We start from the raw sequence: 16770 nt of genomic DNA on the forward strand, positions 1-16770 counted from the left end.
AAAAACCTGCGTTTTGTCAGTAATCCACTGGCTCAACGGCGGTCACAACAGGCAGACGAATACATCCTAATAGTACCGGTAAAGTTCGTTGAAACATGTCAAACAATGTTTAGAATTAATCCTCAGGTTGTCTATTGTCTAAATAATTGATAATATTTCAGCCGGACAATAGCGTCTTCAATAGAAAGGAAAAAGGGCGCGCTATCGGTCACGACCGCAAAGGAGCTCTGCTTCATTCTATACTCCACTAAAAGAAAGGTCTCATTCTTCCTCGTTTTTCAGAATACAAGCCTGAAACAATGTCTAAAGACTGTTGACATCTAGTGGAAGCCATAGGAACTGCAATCTAGGTCCTAACCCAACAGAAACTGTATAGGCATTCAATTGAAAACTACACACGTCAAAAATATCCCTCTTCCTGGATCGATTTTCCTCAGGTTTTTGCCTGCCATATCAGTTCTGTTATACTCACAGACATTATTTGAACCGTTTTGGAAACTTTAGAGTGTTTTCTATCCAATACTAACATGCATATCCTAGCTTCTGAGCCTGAGAAACAGGCAGTTTACATTGGGCACCTCATTCATCCAAAATTCAAAATACTGCTCCCTACCCAACAGAGGTTGAGGGGAAACATTTAATAGTATTGGAATGGCCTAGTCAAAGCCCAGACCTCAATCCAATTGAGAATCTGTGGTATGACTTAAAGATTGCTGTACACCAGCGGAACCCATCCAACTTTGAAGGAGCTGGAGCAGTTTTGCCTTGAAGAATGGGCAAAAATCCCAGTGACTAGATGTGCCAAGCTTATAGAGACATACCTCAAGAGACTTGCAGCTGTATTTGCTGCAAAAGGTGGCTCAACAAAGTATTGCCTTTGGGGGCGTGAATAGTTATGCACACTCAAGTTTTGTGTTTTTTTGTCTGTTTCACAATAGTAAATATCTTCAAAGTGGTAGGCATGTTGTGTAAATCAAATGATACAAACCTCCCAAAAATACATTTTAATTCCAGGGTGTAAGGCAACAAAATACCAAAAATGCCAAGGGGGGTGAATACTTTCGCAAGCCACTGTATTTGACCAAGAAGGATAGTGGAGTGCTGCATCAGATGTGTTGAATTTTTTAGACTATAAAAGGTTTGCAATGCGCTGGTTATCATTTAGTTAGTCATCTCTATGGTATGTTACATGTACTTGTTAACATTGCTATCCTTCGGATTACAATAGCGGCTCCTGTGTTCAGTGCCTGTATTACCGAATATACCGGTATGGCACAAGGTCGGTATGAAGGTATGCCAATCTGGATACTGCCCAAGCCGACTTATAGGCCCTTTTCCAACAATGCAGAGTTAAGATAAAACTAAAAACATTGAAATAGTGGCATGAGGAATAAATACACAGTGAATAACAAATGACAATAACGAGTAAAGGTAACATGACTATATACAGCGAGTACCAGTACAGAGTCGATGTGCAGGGGTACGTGGTAATTGAGGTAGCTAGGTACATATAGGGAGGGGTAAAGTGACTTGGCAAAAGGATAGACAGTAACAGCAGCATATGTGGTGAGTGTGAATGTGTGTGGCGTCATTATGAATTTATGAGCGTGTAATGTGTGTGTGGGTGTATGTAGTGTGTGTGTGGGGGGATGTCACTACGGTATCTGTGCATAGATTCAGTACAAGAGAGTTAGTGCAAAAAAAGGGTCAATGCAGGTAGTCCGGGTAGCCATTTGCTTAGCTATTTAGCAGTCTTATGGCTTGGGTGTAGAAGTTGATTAGGGTACTGTTGGTTCCAGATTTGGTGCACTGGTACTGCTTGCTATGCGGTAGCAGAGAGAACAGTGTATGGCTTGGGTGTCTTTGAAATTTTTTGGGGCCTTCCTCTGACACTGCCTGGTGTAGAGTTCCTGGCAGGCAGGGAGCTCGGCCCCAGTGCTGTATGGTGCCGTACTCACCACCCTATGTAGCGTCTTGTGGTCGGGTGCTTTGCAGGTACAGTACCAGGCGGTGATGCAGCCAGTCAAGATGCTCTCAGTACACAAGACTATTGCAGCTCTGCTGGTGTAACATTTATTGACAATGTTGATACCTTCTGGAAGCAAAGCGTGTTTTATAATTTGGGTTGCTGGATCATTTCACAGCATTATAGGGCTGTGTTGAGACAACGACTTATCAATGACCCAAGCCCAGCTCAATTAATCCCTACCATTATGTCGCTGAATTGTCACAATGCTTGAGTAAATGTACATTATCCCAGGGGTGTTGAAGACACAATGTAAGTAACCAAATGTATGTCCCTCAAACTGCCCTGAATGCCTCTGCTGATCCTACAGCTATTGTGTGCATTATTCATGTGACTATAAACCAAAGTTATACTGTTAGCACAGAGGAGGTGTGCCCTAGTAGGAAGTCCACTGTGTGCGGCTCACCCTGCACTAACATTAATAACACGAGCATGTCTACTTCTGCTAAGCTTCCCGGTAAAGCAATGAAAACAAATCAAGCATCCCAGAAAAGTGCTAAAAATAGCCCACATTAACATATGTAGCTTAAGAAACAAGGTTAATCAAAGTAACAGATGAAATTCTTATTCTGAAACTCACTTAGATAATACCTTTGATAGTACAGTGGTAGCAATACATGGTTATAACATTGCTGTTTATATATAGAAGCACATTCCTGTAAAAGCTTAGAGAGGATCTCATGTTAAATACTGTTGTAGTAATATGTGACCGACCGCCTCGATTCAGTCTTATGTAGCAAAATTTGAAGGTGTTGCTGTTTATATTCAGAACCACATTCCTGTAAATACTAGAAAGGATCTCATGTCAAATACTGTTGAAGTAATATGGCTACAGGTTCATTTCCCTCACCCAAAGCTCATTCTTGTGGGAAGCCCCCTTTTGTGGTTCAAATAGCTGAGCAATCAGCCCGTTACCAACCCTCAGTAAACCTTTGGGGAAAAATGTGTTTGACCAGATACAATGCTATTTTACAGTAAACAAACTGACAACAGACTTTCAGCACGCTTATAGGGAAGGATATTCAACAAGCATGGCACTTACACAAATGACTGATGTTTGGCTTAGAGAAATTGATAAAACGATTGCGCTAGCTGTTTTGTTAGACTTCGGTGGGGCTTTTGACATTATTGATCATAGTCTGCTGATGGAAACGGTATGTGTTATGTCTTTACTCCCCCTGCTATAATGTGGCTACTGAGTTGCCTGTCTAACAGAACACAGGGGGTGTTTTTTAATGGAAGCCTCTCTTTGTGCGTCGCGCCAACAGGAAAAAACATCTCTCCGGGAAGAAGGGGTATGTTTCATGATTAACGACTCAAGGTGTAATTGTAACAACATACAGGAACTCACGTGCTTTGGTTCACCTGACCTAGAATTCCTCACAATCAAATGGTCGACTGTATTATCTCTCAAGGGAATCCTCCTCGGTTATTGTCACAGCCATTTATATACACCCTCAAGCCGATACCATGACGGTCCTCAAGGAACTTCACTGGACTTTCTGCAAACTGGAAAACATATATCCTGAGGCACCACTTACTGTAGCTGGGGATTTCAACAAAGCAAATTGAGAACAAGGCTACCTAAATTCTGTTGACTGCAGTTCTCATGCTGGAAAAAACTAGATCACTGCTACTCTAACTTCCACGATGCATACAAGCCCTCCTTTCGGCATATCTGACCACGACACCATTTTGCTCCTCCATTCTTATAGGCAGAAACTCAAACAGGATGTACCCGTTCTAAGGACAAAATTCAATGCTGGTCTGACCAATCGGAATCCATGCTTCAAGATTATTTTGATCACCCGGACTGGGACAGAGAATAATAATAATAAACGCTGATTCGGTGAGTGAGTTTATAAGGAAGTGTATTGGAGATGTTGTACCTACTGTGGCTATTAAAACCTACCCTAACCAGAAACTGTGGATAGATGGCGGCATTCGCGCAAAACTGAAAGTGCGAACCATCGCATTTAACCATGGAAAGGTGACTGGGAATATGGCCAAATACAAACAGTGTAGTTATTCTCTCTGCAAGGCAATAAAACAATATAAATGTCAGTATAGAGACAAAGTGGATTCACAATTCAACTGACACGAGACGTATGTGGCAGGGTCTATGAGACAATCACAGACTACAACAGGAAAACCAGCCACGTCAAGGACACCGACGTCTTGCTTCCAGACAAACTGAACATCTTCTTTGCCCGCTTTGAGGATAATACAGTGCCACCGAAGCGGCCCGCTACCCAGGACTGTGAGCTCTACTTCTCCATGGCCGACATGAGTAAAACATTTAAACGTGTTAACCCTTGCAAGGCTGCCGGCCCAGACGGCATCCCTAGCTGCGTCCTCAGAGCATGCCCAGACCAGCTGGCTGGTGTGTTGACGGACATATTCAATCTCTCCCTATTGCTGTCCCCACATGCTTCAAGATGGCCACCATTGTTCAGGTACCCAAGAAAGCAAAGATAACTGAACTAAATTACTATCACCCCGTAGCACTCACTTCTGTCATCATGAAGTGCTTTGAGAGACTAGTCAAGGGTCATATCACCTTCACCTTACCTGTCACCCTAGACCCACTTCACTAGGCCATCACACTGCACACTGCCCTATCCCATCTGGACAAGAGGCATACCTGTGTAAGAATGCTGTTCATTGACTATAGCTCAGCAAACAACACTATAGTGCCCTCCAAGCTCATCATAAGCTTGAGGCCCTGAGTCTCAACCCCGCCCTGTGCAATTGGGTCCTGGACTTCCTGACTGGCCTCCCAGGTGGTGAGGGTAGGAAACAACATATCCCCTTCGCTGATCCTCAACACTGGGGCCCCACAAGGGAGCGTACTCAGCCCCCTCCTGTACTCCCTGTTCACCCATGACTGCATGACAATGAACGTCTCCCACTCAATCATCAAGTTTGCAGACGACACAACAGTAGTAGGCTTGATTACCAACAACATCGATACAGCTTACAGGAAGGACGTGAGGGCACTCGGATTGTGGTGTTGGGTAAACACTCAACATCAATAAAACAAAGGAGATGATCGTGGACTTCAGGAAACAGTAGAGGGATCACCCCCCTATCCACATCGACGGGACAGCAGTGGAGAAGGTGGAAAGATTTAAGTTCTTTGGCGTACAAATCATGGACAAACTGAAATGGTCCACCCTCAGGAGGCTGAAGAAATGTGGCTTGTCACCTAAAACCCTCACAAACTTTTACAGATGCACAATTGAGAGTATCCTGTCGGGCTGTTTCACCGCCTGGTACGGCAACTGCACAGCCCACAACTGCAAGGCTCTCCAGAGGGTGGTGCGGTCTGCACAATGCATCACCGGGGGCAAACTACCTGCCCTCCATGACAACTAGAGCACCCAATGTCACAGGAAGGCCAAAAAGATCATCAAGGACAACAACCACCGGAGTCACTGCCTGTTCACCCCGTTACCATCCAGAAGGCGAGGTCAGTACAGGTGCATCTTTAGCCCTAGGTAGCCTCAGTCATCAGGCAGTATTGGTTTCTTTTCACATTCATTCATTCAGTACGCTACGCCTGTTTTGTTCATCTGATTTGTTTTATTATTAAACTCTCTTTCTGCACCTGCCTTCTGACTCACTGTGTATACTTCATAGAATACTGCCTCAGTAATTATGGAATTTGCAGAAGAAAAAGTCTCTGACTGTTGGTGAACAGGGATACCTACTCTGCCAACACCATGATCAGCTGGTTCAACAGTGTGTGGCTACAGAAGATGTTCTTCGCGTCCTCCACCATCTTGACGCTTGTTTCAGCCGTTTCAGCAGTCCCAAAGGCCTACCCAGCAGTCTGCCCAGGGAGGCGGTGCCTGATTGTCCCTCCCGGACAAGTATGATGGGACCCCGTCGAAATGCCATTGCTTCCTACTCCAGTGCTTCCTCTATTTTGCCCATCAGATGGGAGTCCCCACCATCGAGAAGTCCAAGGTTGCCACAGCCATTTCCCTGCTGACCGGAAAGGTGTTGGAGCTGGGTTCCTACGAGAGGTTCATGACTCTGTTCAGGGCAGTTTTGAACCATCTACCAGAGGGCAGAGAGGGAGGTGAGTGACTATTCCAAGGGTGCCCAGACTGCTGCTGAGTAGGCCCTCACCTTCCGGACCGTGGCATCCTGAGCCAGAGCCTGAAGCCAAGTAGGTAGGAGTCACACACATCTTCACGGTAGAGCGGAGTCGCCAGAGACAGCTGGGGCTCTGGTAGGTGTGGAACCACAGGGTACGGGAAAGCAGGTCTTTCAGCATCCTGGTGCCCGGGCGGACAGCACCGCCCGGGCACCAGGATGCTGAAAGACCTGCTTTCCCGTACCCTGTGGTTCCACACCTATTGAGAGTCCGGTAAGAGCCCTCCAACCCATCATGTTGTCCTCCTGTATCGTTGGCCCCGTGTTTTGGGACATAGATGTGTACATCCGGCAGGCTCTGGAGAGGGAACCCGCTTCTGCTACCTGCCCTCCTGAACGCATCTACATCCCCAAGGGGGTAAGAGATTGGCTGTTGACCTGGGCACACACATCCCTCACCGCTGGACACCAAGGTATCATCCGCACAATTCAATCAATCTCCGATAAGTACTAGAGTCCCACCTTGGCGCAGGATGTCACCCGCTATGCCAACTCCTGTTCAATATGTGCCCAAACCAAATTTCCCGACATGCTCCAGCAGGGAAACGTCACTGATCTCCCTCCATTTGATGGTTTCACCACTATGATGGTTGTTGTGGACAGATTCTCTAAATCTTGCCGTTTTATCCCTTTCTCTGGTCTTCCCACCGCTCTCCAGGTTGCTGAGGCACTGTTGCATACAGGTCGGATGAACAGGAGCTCGAGAGGTTTTCAACTATGATACATCAGGATTTGTTGATGAGGAAACATACCCCCCCCCTATTTTGACCAGGAACCGCCTTTCTTTCATACAGAAAATGTAAAAGCTGTCTGGTTGATTACAGAGTTGAGTGTTTAGTCCATAAGCCATGAGCCAAAAACACACAGTAAAATACACTTTGTGATCTCAGAGCAAGGCTTCAATCGCCTTGATAGACCTCTGCGATTGAAGCCTTTCTCTCAGTTCACAGAGTTTATTTTCCAGTGATTGGATGGACATTAGCCATCAGGACACACGGAAGAGGAGGCCGTGTAGCCCGTCTTTTCAGCCTAGCTTGGAGTCCCCCTTTCATTCTTCTTCCTCATTGTTGGCGTAATTATTATAAACATTCTGAGCAAACAAAGTCATTATTAATGCAAAAATATCCATAAAAAAGCAGTTGAGCAGGAACCTGCAAGACACATTCCCTCCTCAGCGTTGACGTCTATGTGTGTGTGTGAGATTTCAGAATCTGACAGTCTCTCTGTTGTTTGTTGCTGGCAGGATTTACGAGCGAGTGATAGATCCACCTCAGATGGATCTGACCCTGGGCAGCGGAGTGTGGCTGGGTCAGCATAGCCATAAGCACGGCTTCTTCAAGGTAAAACAAACCTTTCACCACCATCTACACGATCACTGTAACCATATAACCATATAACAAGCATGCATAGCTTCTTCAAGGTAACACAGTCTTCACTATCTTGTCATTCTATAGACGGCAGTACCATGCTTTCTCTCCGAAAATATGATTTTACTAGACTTACCCTGAATTAAAAACAAAGAGTACTTGCTCACTAGCCAAATGTGTCCTTTGTAGCATGGTCATCTAGTGATTATCAGGTAAAACTGCCCTACCGTTCCTACACATCTATACTTGTAAAACATCCCTGTCAAGTTTAAAGTGTTTGTACACTATAGAGTACCACAGTATGAGTCATAATACCCATAAACCCTAGAGGTCAAACAGGGAATTAGTTCCAATTCATTTATCTCATAAGGGATTTTAGAAACAATGATTTTGGGGCTGTGTTGCGTGTAGGCTTACCCTGGCGTGACACTTTGATAACTGTGTAAGTCTCTCTAGCACAAGGTACACTTTTATCAATATATTCACATGTATGGACCCCCCCCAGAATGACCTGCTAATTAGCTTCTAATGTGGCTACCATGAAAAAACTACAAATGCCATGCTGATCTGGACGAGACTGCCAAATCGAGGCAAAGGTAAGAATCTCTGGATGAACTATCTAATGTTAGCTAAATGTAGTAATGAATAAAAAGGCAATATTTATTTAAATGGACAATTATGTGAACTGTCTTGTGCAGAGTTGTAATTGACACAATACCTGTTAGCAAAGGTATCAGCTTGAGAAGACATGCAGAAGCTTGCCGGGATTTGTAGTTTTGCATGATGTCTACTTTGATGCTAATTAGCATTTTCGAATTTGAGAGTAAAAAGCTGAATATATTGATAAAAATCACTTTGTCCAAGAGAGATTTACATGGTTATCAAAACTTCACGCCAGGGTAACTTTACACGAAACACAGCCCTTATTTTAATGGGAAAGATTAATGGTGGAAAAACGGACGCTAAGTTTTATGGGTATCATGACACCTACACTGTTGGGCTCTATTTATCACCATCAGTAACAACACCATGATATGGTAAGACTCTACATAATGCAACCTCAACATAGCTTTATTATTGAGAGAGTGGTAGGGAGAAAGAGGAAGGGGAATGGGGACATAAAAATAAAAATAGGAGGCATAGAGAGATCAACTGACCAATATTCCTACATCTTACACCCGCCCGCTGAGCAGTCGATGACCTATTTTCTATCTTCATTTCATCTCATGTATTGATCAGCAATACAGTGTAGAGCCTGAATAGATTATCCCATGCCTCCCAGGACACCCACAGTCTCAGTGCCTGTGTTCATTTGGGACACAGCCAGTGTCATCTTCTATTATCCACAGCATCTGTAGTACCCATACCTTGTAGTATGCTCTCTCCACCCGTATGATAATTACTGGGCCCACACAAACCATCAAGAACTCCTCTTCTCTTTCTCTAAGGAAGAAAAAAATCAGTGTTTAAAGACTGCTCTATATCATCTTGGTTTCATTCAGGCAGTTGAAACAGTAGCTGTCTAGCTCCAGTCTAAGGTGCAGCAGCGTTTAAGTTAGAGTTGATGGGAAGAAAGAGCTGAGACAGATGGCCTAGAAAACTAGAAGCGTTCAAGGTGTGACTGGGGATGAGGGAGGAGGGGATTTGTTTTGCTGTGTTCAGAGATTGATTTGCTGCAGGAAATGTGCTGGAAATTAAAATCACACCTACAGTACCAGTCAAAAGTTTGGACACACCTACTCATTCAAGGGTTTTTCTTTATTTTTACTATTTTCTACATTGTAGATTAATAGTGAAGATATCAAAACTATGAAATAACACATATGGAATCATGTAGTAACTAAAAAAGTGTTAAACAAATTATTTTATACTTGAGATTCTTCAAAGTAGTCACCCTTTGCCTTGATGACAGCTTTGCACACTCTCTCTCAACCAGCTTCATAAGGTGGTCACCTGGAATGTATTTCAATTAACAAGGGTGCCTTGTTAAAAGTTAATTTGTGGAATTTCTTTCCTTTTTAATGCATTTGAGCCAGTTGTGTTGTGTTATGACATGGTAGGGGGGTATACAGAAGAAAAGCTATATTTCTTAAAAGACCAAGTCCATATTATGGCAAGAATAGCTCAAAGAGAAATGACAGTCGATCATTACTTTAAGACATGAAGATCAATCAGGAAAATGTCAAGAACTTTGAAAGTTTCTTCAAGTGAAGTTGCAAAAACCATCAAGCGCTATGATGAAACTACCTCTCATGAGGACCACCACAGGAAAGGAAGACCCAGAGTTACCTCTGCTGCAGATGATAAGTTCATTAGTTACCAGCCTCAGATCAGAACTTTCAAGTTCAAGTAACATACACATCTCAACATCAACTGTTCAGAGGAGACTGTGTGAATCAGGCCTTAATGGTCAAATTGCTGCAAAGAAACCACTACTAAAGGACACCAATAAGAATAAAAGACTTGCTTGGGCCAAGAAACATGAGCAATGGACATTAGACCCGTGGTTGAGAGGTTCAAGTTCCTTGGTCTCCACATCAACAACAAACTAGAATGGTCCAAACACACCAAGACAGTCGTGAAGAGGGCACGACAAAGCTTATTCCCCCTTAGGAAACTAAAAAGATTTTGCATGGGTCCTGAGATCCTCAAAAGGTTCTACAGCTGCAACATCGAGAGCGTCCTGACCGGTTGCATCACTGCCTGGTACGGCAATTGCTCGGCCTCCGACCGTAAGGCACTTCAGAGAGTAGTGCGTACGGCCCAGTACATCATTGTGGCAAAACTGCCTGCCATCCAGGACCTCTACACCAGGCGGTGTCAGAGGAAGGCCCTGAAAATTGTCAAAGACCCCAGCCACCCCAGTCATAGACTGTTCTCTCTACTACCACATGGCAAGCGGTACCGGAGTGCCAAGTCTAGGACAAAAAGGCTTCTCAACAGTTTTTACCCACAAGCCATAAGACTCCTGAACAAGTAACCAAATGGTTACCCGGACTATTTGCATTGTTTGCTCCCCCAACCCCTCATTTACGCTGCTGCTACTCTCTGTTTATCTTATATGCATAGTCACTTTAACTATACATTCATGTACATACTACCTCAATAAGCCTGACTAACCGGTGTCTGTATATAGCCTTGCTACTCTTTTTTCAAATGTCTTTTTACTGTTGTTTTATTTCTTTACTTACCTACACACCCACACCTTTTTTCCCCGCACTATTGGTTAGAGCCTGTAAGTAAGCATTTCACTGTAAGGTCTACACCTGTTGTATTCAGCGCACGTGACAAATACACTTTGATTTGATTTCTGTCCTTTGGTCTGATGATTGCAAATTTGAAATGTTTGGTTCCAACCGCTTCGTGAGACGCAGAGTAGGTGAACGGATTATCTCTGTGTGATTCCCACCGTGAAGCATGGAGTAGGAAGTGTGATGGTGTTGCTGGTGACACTTCAGTGATTTATTTAGAATTCAAGGCAAACTTAACCAGCATGGCTACCACAGCATTCTGCAGCGATACGCCATTCCATCTCGTTTGCGCTTAATGGGACTATAAGTTGTTTTTCAATAGGACCCAACACACCTCCAGGCTGTGTAACGGCTATTTGACCAAGAAGGAGAGTGATGGATTGCTGGCCTCCACAATCACTTGACCTCAACCTAATTGAGATGGTTTGGGATGAGTTGGACTGCAGATTGAAGGAAAAGCAGACAACAAGTGCTCAGCATATGTGGGAACTCCTTCAAGACTGCTGGAAAAGCATTCCTCATGAAGCTGGTTGAGAGAATGCCAAGAGTGTGCAAAGCTGTCATCAAGGCAAAGGGTGGCTACTTTGAAGAATCAAATTATAAAATATATTTGTATTTGTTTAACACTTTTTTGGTTACTACATGATTCCATATGTGTTATTTCATCGTTTTGATGTCTTCACTATTATTCTACAATGTATAAAATAGTAAAACATAAAGAAAAACCCTTGAATGAGTGGGTGTGTCAACTTTTGACTGGTACTATATACATTTATTACAACCACTTATTCACAGCTTATGCTATATCTTTTTTTAAAGCATAAAGGTCACATTATGCAATCCTAATCCATTACACATGCTGTCTCTAAATCAAATAAATTGGCTTTACTTTTAAAAAGTAAGAAAAACAATTTCTACAATTGTCACGATCGTCGTCAGGGTGGAAATGACCGGACCAAGGTGCAGCATGGTGATTACATTTCTTTTTTATTTATAAATGTCGCCAACAAAACAAAGAATAAGGAAACGGCCGTGAAGCTTACTAGGGCTATACAGGCCACTAACAAAGTCAACTACCCACAAACAACAAAGGAAAAAAGGCTGCCTAAGTATGATTCCCAATCAGAGACAACGATAGACAGCTGTCCCTGATTGAGAACCATACCCTGCCAAAACATAGAAACAGAAAACATAGAAATAAAGAAACTAGAATGCCCACCCTAGTCACACCCTGGCCTAACCAAAATAGAGAATAAAAGCTTCTCTATGGCCAGGGCGTGACAACAATGTCTACATTGTGTACAGAACATATTTAGGTCAGAACACTTGTCAGCATTTGCAGTGTAGAGAGGGTTACAATAATGTTCTCTTGGAGTAGCGTACAGTAGTTCTCTATATGATCAGATACTGTATCTAAACCATAGCCATAAGGCAGTTTCGGCAAATGCCAGATTGGATGATTTTTAGCCCATTGGGACTGTCTAAATTGTGGTTTGTCCACAGAATTATCATTATTTGCCGTTGTGTTAAGAAGTGCCCAGAACAATGTCTAGTCCCAGTCCGTCCCTGCATTTAATGCGTATTAAAACATTCCAAATGTTTATCTGGGAGATGAAGCGAGGCTGTTATTGTTGTGGTCGATAAGGGTGGCTGAAGCCTCAGGTAGCCCGGGGAGCTGTGACACTTCTCCAGTTGTTCTTCTGCCCCCTCCTGTAGTTGTTTGCCTCTGCCATTCTCTCCATTCTCTCCTCTCCTGTGCTGCCATTCTCTACATGTTATTCTCTGCTTCCATTCGCTCCTCTGCTTCCTCAGATAGAAAATGGGGAAAAGCAGACCCTATAGTCTCCTCCAGCAGGAGAGATGGTAAGAAATGTAGAGAGAGCAAGATACAAATTGAGAGAGGGAGAAAGATTTACAAAGAGAGAGAATATTTTAGAGAGAGCTAGAGGGTGAGAGAGAAATTAAGAGAGCGAGAGAGATAAAAATTGGGAGGAAGAGAAATTGAGAGAGATCAAGGTGAATATATACAGAACGGGTGTGACAGAGAAAGAGGATAGCAGGTGAATAGACTAGTGGTAGTTTCTTCCATCAAGTGGAGTAGAGTGGCTCGGTGAGAGTGAGATAATGACGTTTAATAAAACATGTTGAGCCCTCTCAGAGGATGCATCCCAAATGGCATCCTATTCCCTGCATAGTGTACTACGTAGGAAATAGGGTTCCATTAGGGATATGCATCCAGAGGTTGTGCTTCTCCACATCATTGTCACTAGCTGAGAGAGATTTAGATTTAATGTTTAGTGTTTATTGTTTAGTATTCACGTAAGAAAAAGTGAAAATCTTACGCTTCGAGCTCCAACGTACTGGACAAAGTGAAATAATGAAAATGGTAACAAAAAACAACAAAAATATAAATAAACTCCGCAAAAAAAAGAAAAGTCCTCTCACTGTCAACCTTGTTAATTTTCAGCAAACTTATCCTTTCAATATTTGTATTAACATAAGATTCTACAACTGAGACATAAACTGAACAAGTTCCACAGACATGTGACTAACAGAAATTTAATTATGTGTCCCTGAACAAAAGGGGGGGTCAAAAGTAACAGTCAGTGTGGCCACCAGCTGCATTAAATACTGCAGTGCATCTCCTCCTCATGGTCTGCACCAGATTGGCCAGTTATTGCTGTGAGATGTTACCCCACTCTTCCACCAAGGCACCTGCAAGTTCCCGGACATTTCTGGGGGGAATGGCCCTAGCCCTCACCCTCCGATTCAACAGGTCCCAGGCGTGCACAATGGGATTGAGATCCGGGCTCATCGCTGGCCATGGCAGAACACTGACATTCCTGTCTTGCAGGAAATTACGCACAGAGCGAGCAGTATGGCTGGTGGCATTGTCATGCTGGAGGGTCATGTCAGGATGAGCCTGCAGGAATGGTACCACATGAGGGAGAAGGATTTTTCCCTGTAAAGCACAGCGTTGAGATTGCCTGCAATGACAACAAGCTCAGTCCGATGAAGCTGTGACACACCGCCCCAGACCATGACCGACCCTCCACCTCCAAATCGATCCCGCTCCAGAGTACAGGCCTCGGTGTAACGCTCATTCCTTTGGTGATAAACGCAAACCCGACCATCACCCCTGGTGAGACAAAACTGCAACTAGTCAGTGAAGATCACTTTTTGCCAGTCCTGTCTGGTCCAGCGAAGGTGGGTTTGTGCCCATAGGCGACGTTGTTGCCGATGATGTCTGGTGACGACCTGCCTTACAACAGGCCTTCAAGCCCTCAGTCCAGCCTTTCTCAGCCTATTGCGGACAGTCTGAGTACTGATGATGGGATTGTGCGTTCCTAGTGTAACTCAGGCAGTTGTTGTTGCCATCCTGTACCTGTCCCGCAGGTGTGATGTTCGGATGTACCAATCCTGTGCAGGTGTTGTTACACGTGGTCTGCCACTGCGAGGACGATCAGTTGTCCACCCTGTCTCCCTGTAGCACTGTCTTAGGCGTCTCAGTACGGACATTGCAATTTTTTGCCCTGGCCACATCTGCAGTCCTCATGCCTCCTTGCAGCATGCCTAAGGCACGTTCATACAGATGAGCAGGGACCCTGGGCATCTTTCTTTTGGTGTTTTCAGTCAGTAGAAAGGCCTCTTTAGTGTACTAAGTTTTCATAACTGTAACCATAATTGCCTACCGTCGGTAAGCGGTTAGTGTCTTAACGACCGTTCCACAGGTGCATATTCATTTATTGTTTATGATTCATTGAACAAGCATTGGAAACAGTGTTTAAACCCTTTACAATGAAGATCTGTGAAGTTATTTGGATTTTTACGAATTATCTTTGAAAGACAGGGTCCTGAAGAAGGGACGTTTCTTTTTTTGCTGAGTTTAGCACAATATATTGTGGCAGACCAGGGGGTTGGGTCAAAACGCTTACACAGATCAGACACGGACAGAGTAGGATTAGTTTCAAAGGTGTTTATTAAAATAATAGTTCAAAAGAAAAAAATAGGTCTCCCCCATGAGACCCTCTCCAGGGGTCTTCTTGGCTCTGGGTCTTGCTGTATCCTGGGATCAAAAACTGAACTCACTCCTGTTACCTCTCCAACCGTCCCCAACTATACGGGAGTCCTTTCTTCCCCCCACTCGCTCCCCTGTGTGCTGCCCTTCTGGCAGCTTTATGGGACTTGTACAGTTACAAGGTGTGTGTAATACAGACAAAACAAAACTGAAAAATGGATCGGTGGTGACTAGAAAGCCGGTAACGTCGACGTCGACCCGAACAAGGAGAAGGGCCGACTTCGGCGGAAGTCGTGACAGTACCCACCCTTGACGCGCGGCTCCAGCAGCGCGACGACACCGGCCTCGGGGACGACCCGGAGGGCGAGGTGCAGGGCGATCCCGGTGGAGACGGTGAAACTCTTGTAACATTGACGGATCTAGAATGTCCTCCACCGGTACCCAGCATCTCTCCTCCGGGCCCTCCACGAGCATCTCTCTACCCCTCCCACTCCACGAGGTACTGAAGGCCCCTCGCCCGACGCCTTGAGTCCATGATGGCTCTAACGATATACACCGGGGCCCCCTCGATGTCAAGAGGGGGCGGAGGAACCTCCCGCACCTCAGACTGCTGGAGCGGACCAGCCACCACCGGCCTGAGGAGAGACACATGGAACGAGGGGTTAATGTGATAATCAGGGGGGAGTTGTAACCTATAACAAACCTCGTTCAGTCTCCTCAGGACTTTAAATGGCCCCACAAACCGCGGACCCAGCTTCCGGCAGGGCAGGTGAAGCGGCAGTTTTCGGGTCGAGAGCCAGACCCGATCCCCCGGTGCATACACCGGAGCCTCACTGCGGTGGCGGTCGGCACTCGCCTTTTGCCTCCTGATGGCCCGTTGTAGCCGCACATGGGCAGCGTTCCATGTCTCCTCTGAGTGCCGAAACCATTCATCCACCGCAGGAGCCTCAATCTGCCATGGTGCCAGGACCGGCTGATAACCCAGCACACACTGAAAAGGTGATAGGTTGGTAGAGGAGTGGCGGAGGGAGTTTTGGGCCATCTCCGCCCAGGGGATGTAAACCGCCCACTCCCCCGGCCGGTCCTGGCAATAGGACCTCAGAAACCTACCCACATCCTGGTTGACTCTTTCCACCTGCCCGTTGCTCTCGGGGTGGAAACCTGAGGTAAGGCTGACCGAGATCCCCAGGCGTTCCATAAACGCCCTCCAGACTCTAGACGTAAATTGGGGACCCCGATCAGAAACTATATCCTCAGGCACCCCGTAGTGCCGGAATACGTGGGTGAACAGAGCCTCCGCAGTTTGTAGAGCCGTAGGGAGACCGGGCAAAGGAAGGAGACGGCAGGACTTAGAAAACCGATCCACAACGACCAGGATGTGTGTAATACAGACAAAACAAAACGAAACTGAAAAATGGATCGGTGGTGACTAGAAAGCCGGTGACGTCGACCGCTGAACACCACCCGAACAAGGAGAAGGGCCGACTTCGGCGGAAGTCGTGACAGCGAGTTGGACACACATATTTGCATGAACACACATGCACTCATGCACACAGACATACACGCACACACACACACAGATACTTTACATTCATAATTTGCCAGAAGGACTGCATTCACTTCTACATAAATCAATCATCTTGTATGAATCACATGTTGTCTACGGTAGGGCTACACTATTACTCCGAAGAGGCATTGTGATCTAATAATCTCCACATATATAGGGCTAATTGAAATAGACGCATCACATTGGCGAGGGAATATCCCCTTTGCCTGAGGTGTCTTGGTTGTCGAGTCACTGTCTGGCCTTTAGCTCTCCTTTTCTCTCCCTCTCGCTCTCTTCCGTACAAACCCCCAACCCCCTCTCTCTCTATTTCTTGCTCTCTCTTACATACATCCTCCCCTTTCCCCTCCACCTCTCCCTCTCTCGCTTCAGGCTGTATT

General features: G+C 45.2%; 1 protein-coding gene across 1 annotated transcript in view; it reads left to right on the forward strand.

The window, feature by feature from the left end:
* Nucleotides 1-16770, forward strand: part of LOC111969188 (protein kinase C-binding protein NELL1-like) — a 460771-nt gene that overhangs the window by 155244 nt on the left and 288757 nt on the right. Inside the window, exon 5 of the mRNA XM_070445292.1 lies at nucleotides 7434-7530. Within this exon, the coding sequence (XP_070301393.1) occupies nucleotides 7434-7530 (97 nt within the window). The remainder of the gene's footprint in view (nucleotides 1-7433; nucleotides 7531-16770) is intronic.

Source organism: Salvelinus sp. IW2-2015, linkage group LG10, assembly GCF_002910315.2.
Source record: "Salvelinus sp. IW2-2015 linkage group LG10, ASM291031v2, whole genome shotgun sequence".
NCBI lineage: Eukaryota > Metazoa > Chordata > Actinopteri > Salmoniformes > Salmonidae > Salvelinus > Salvelinus sp. IW2-2015.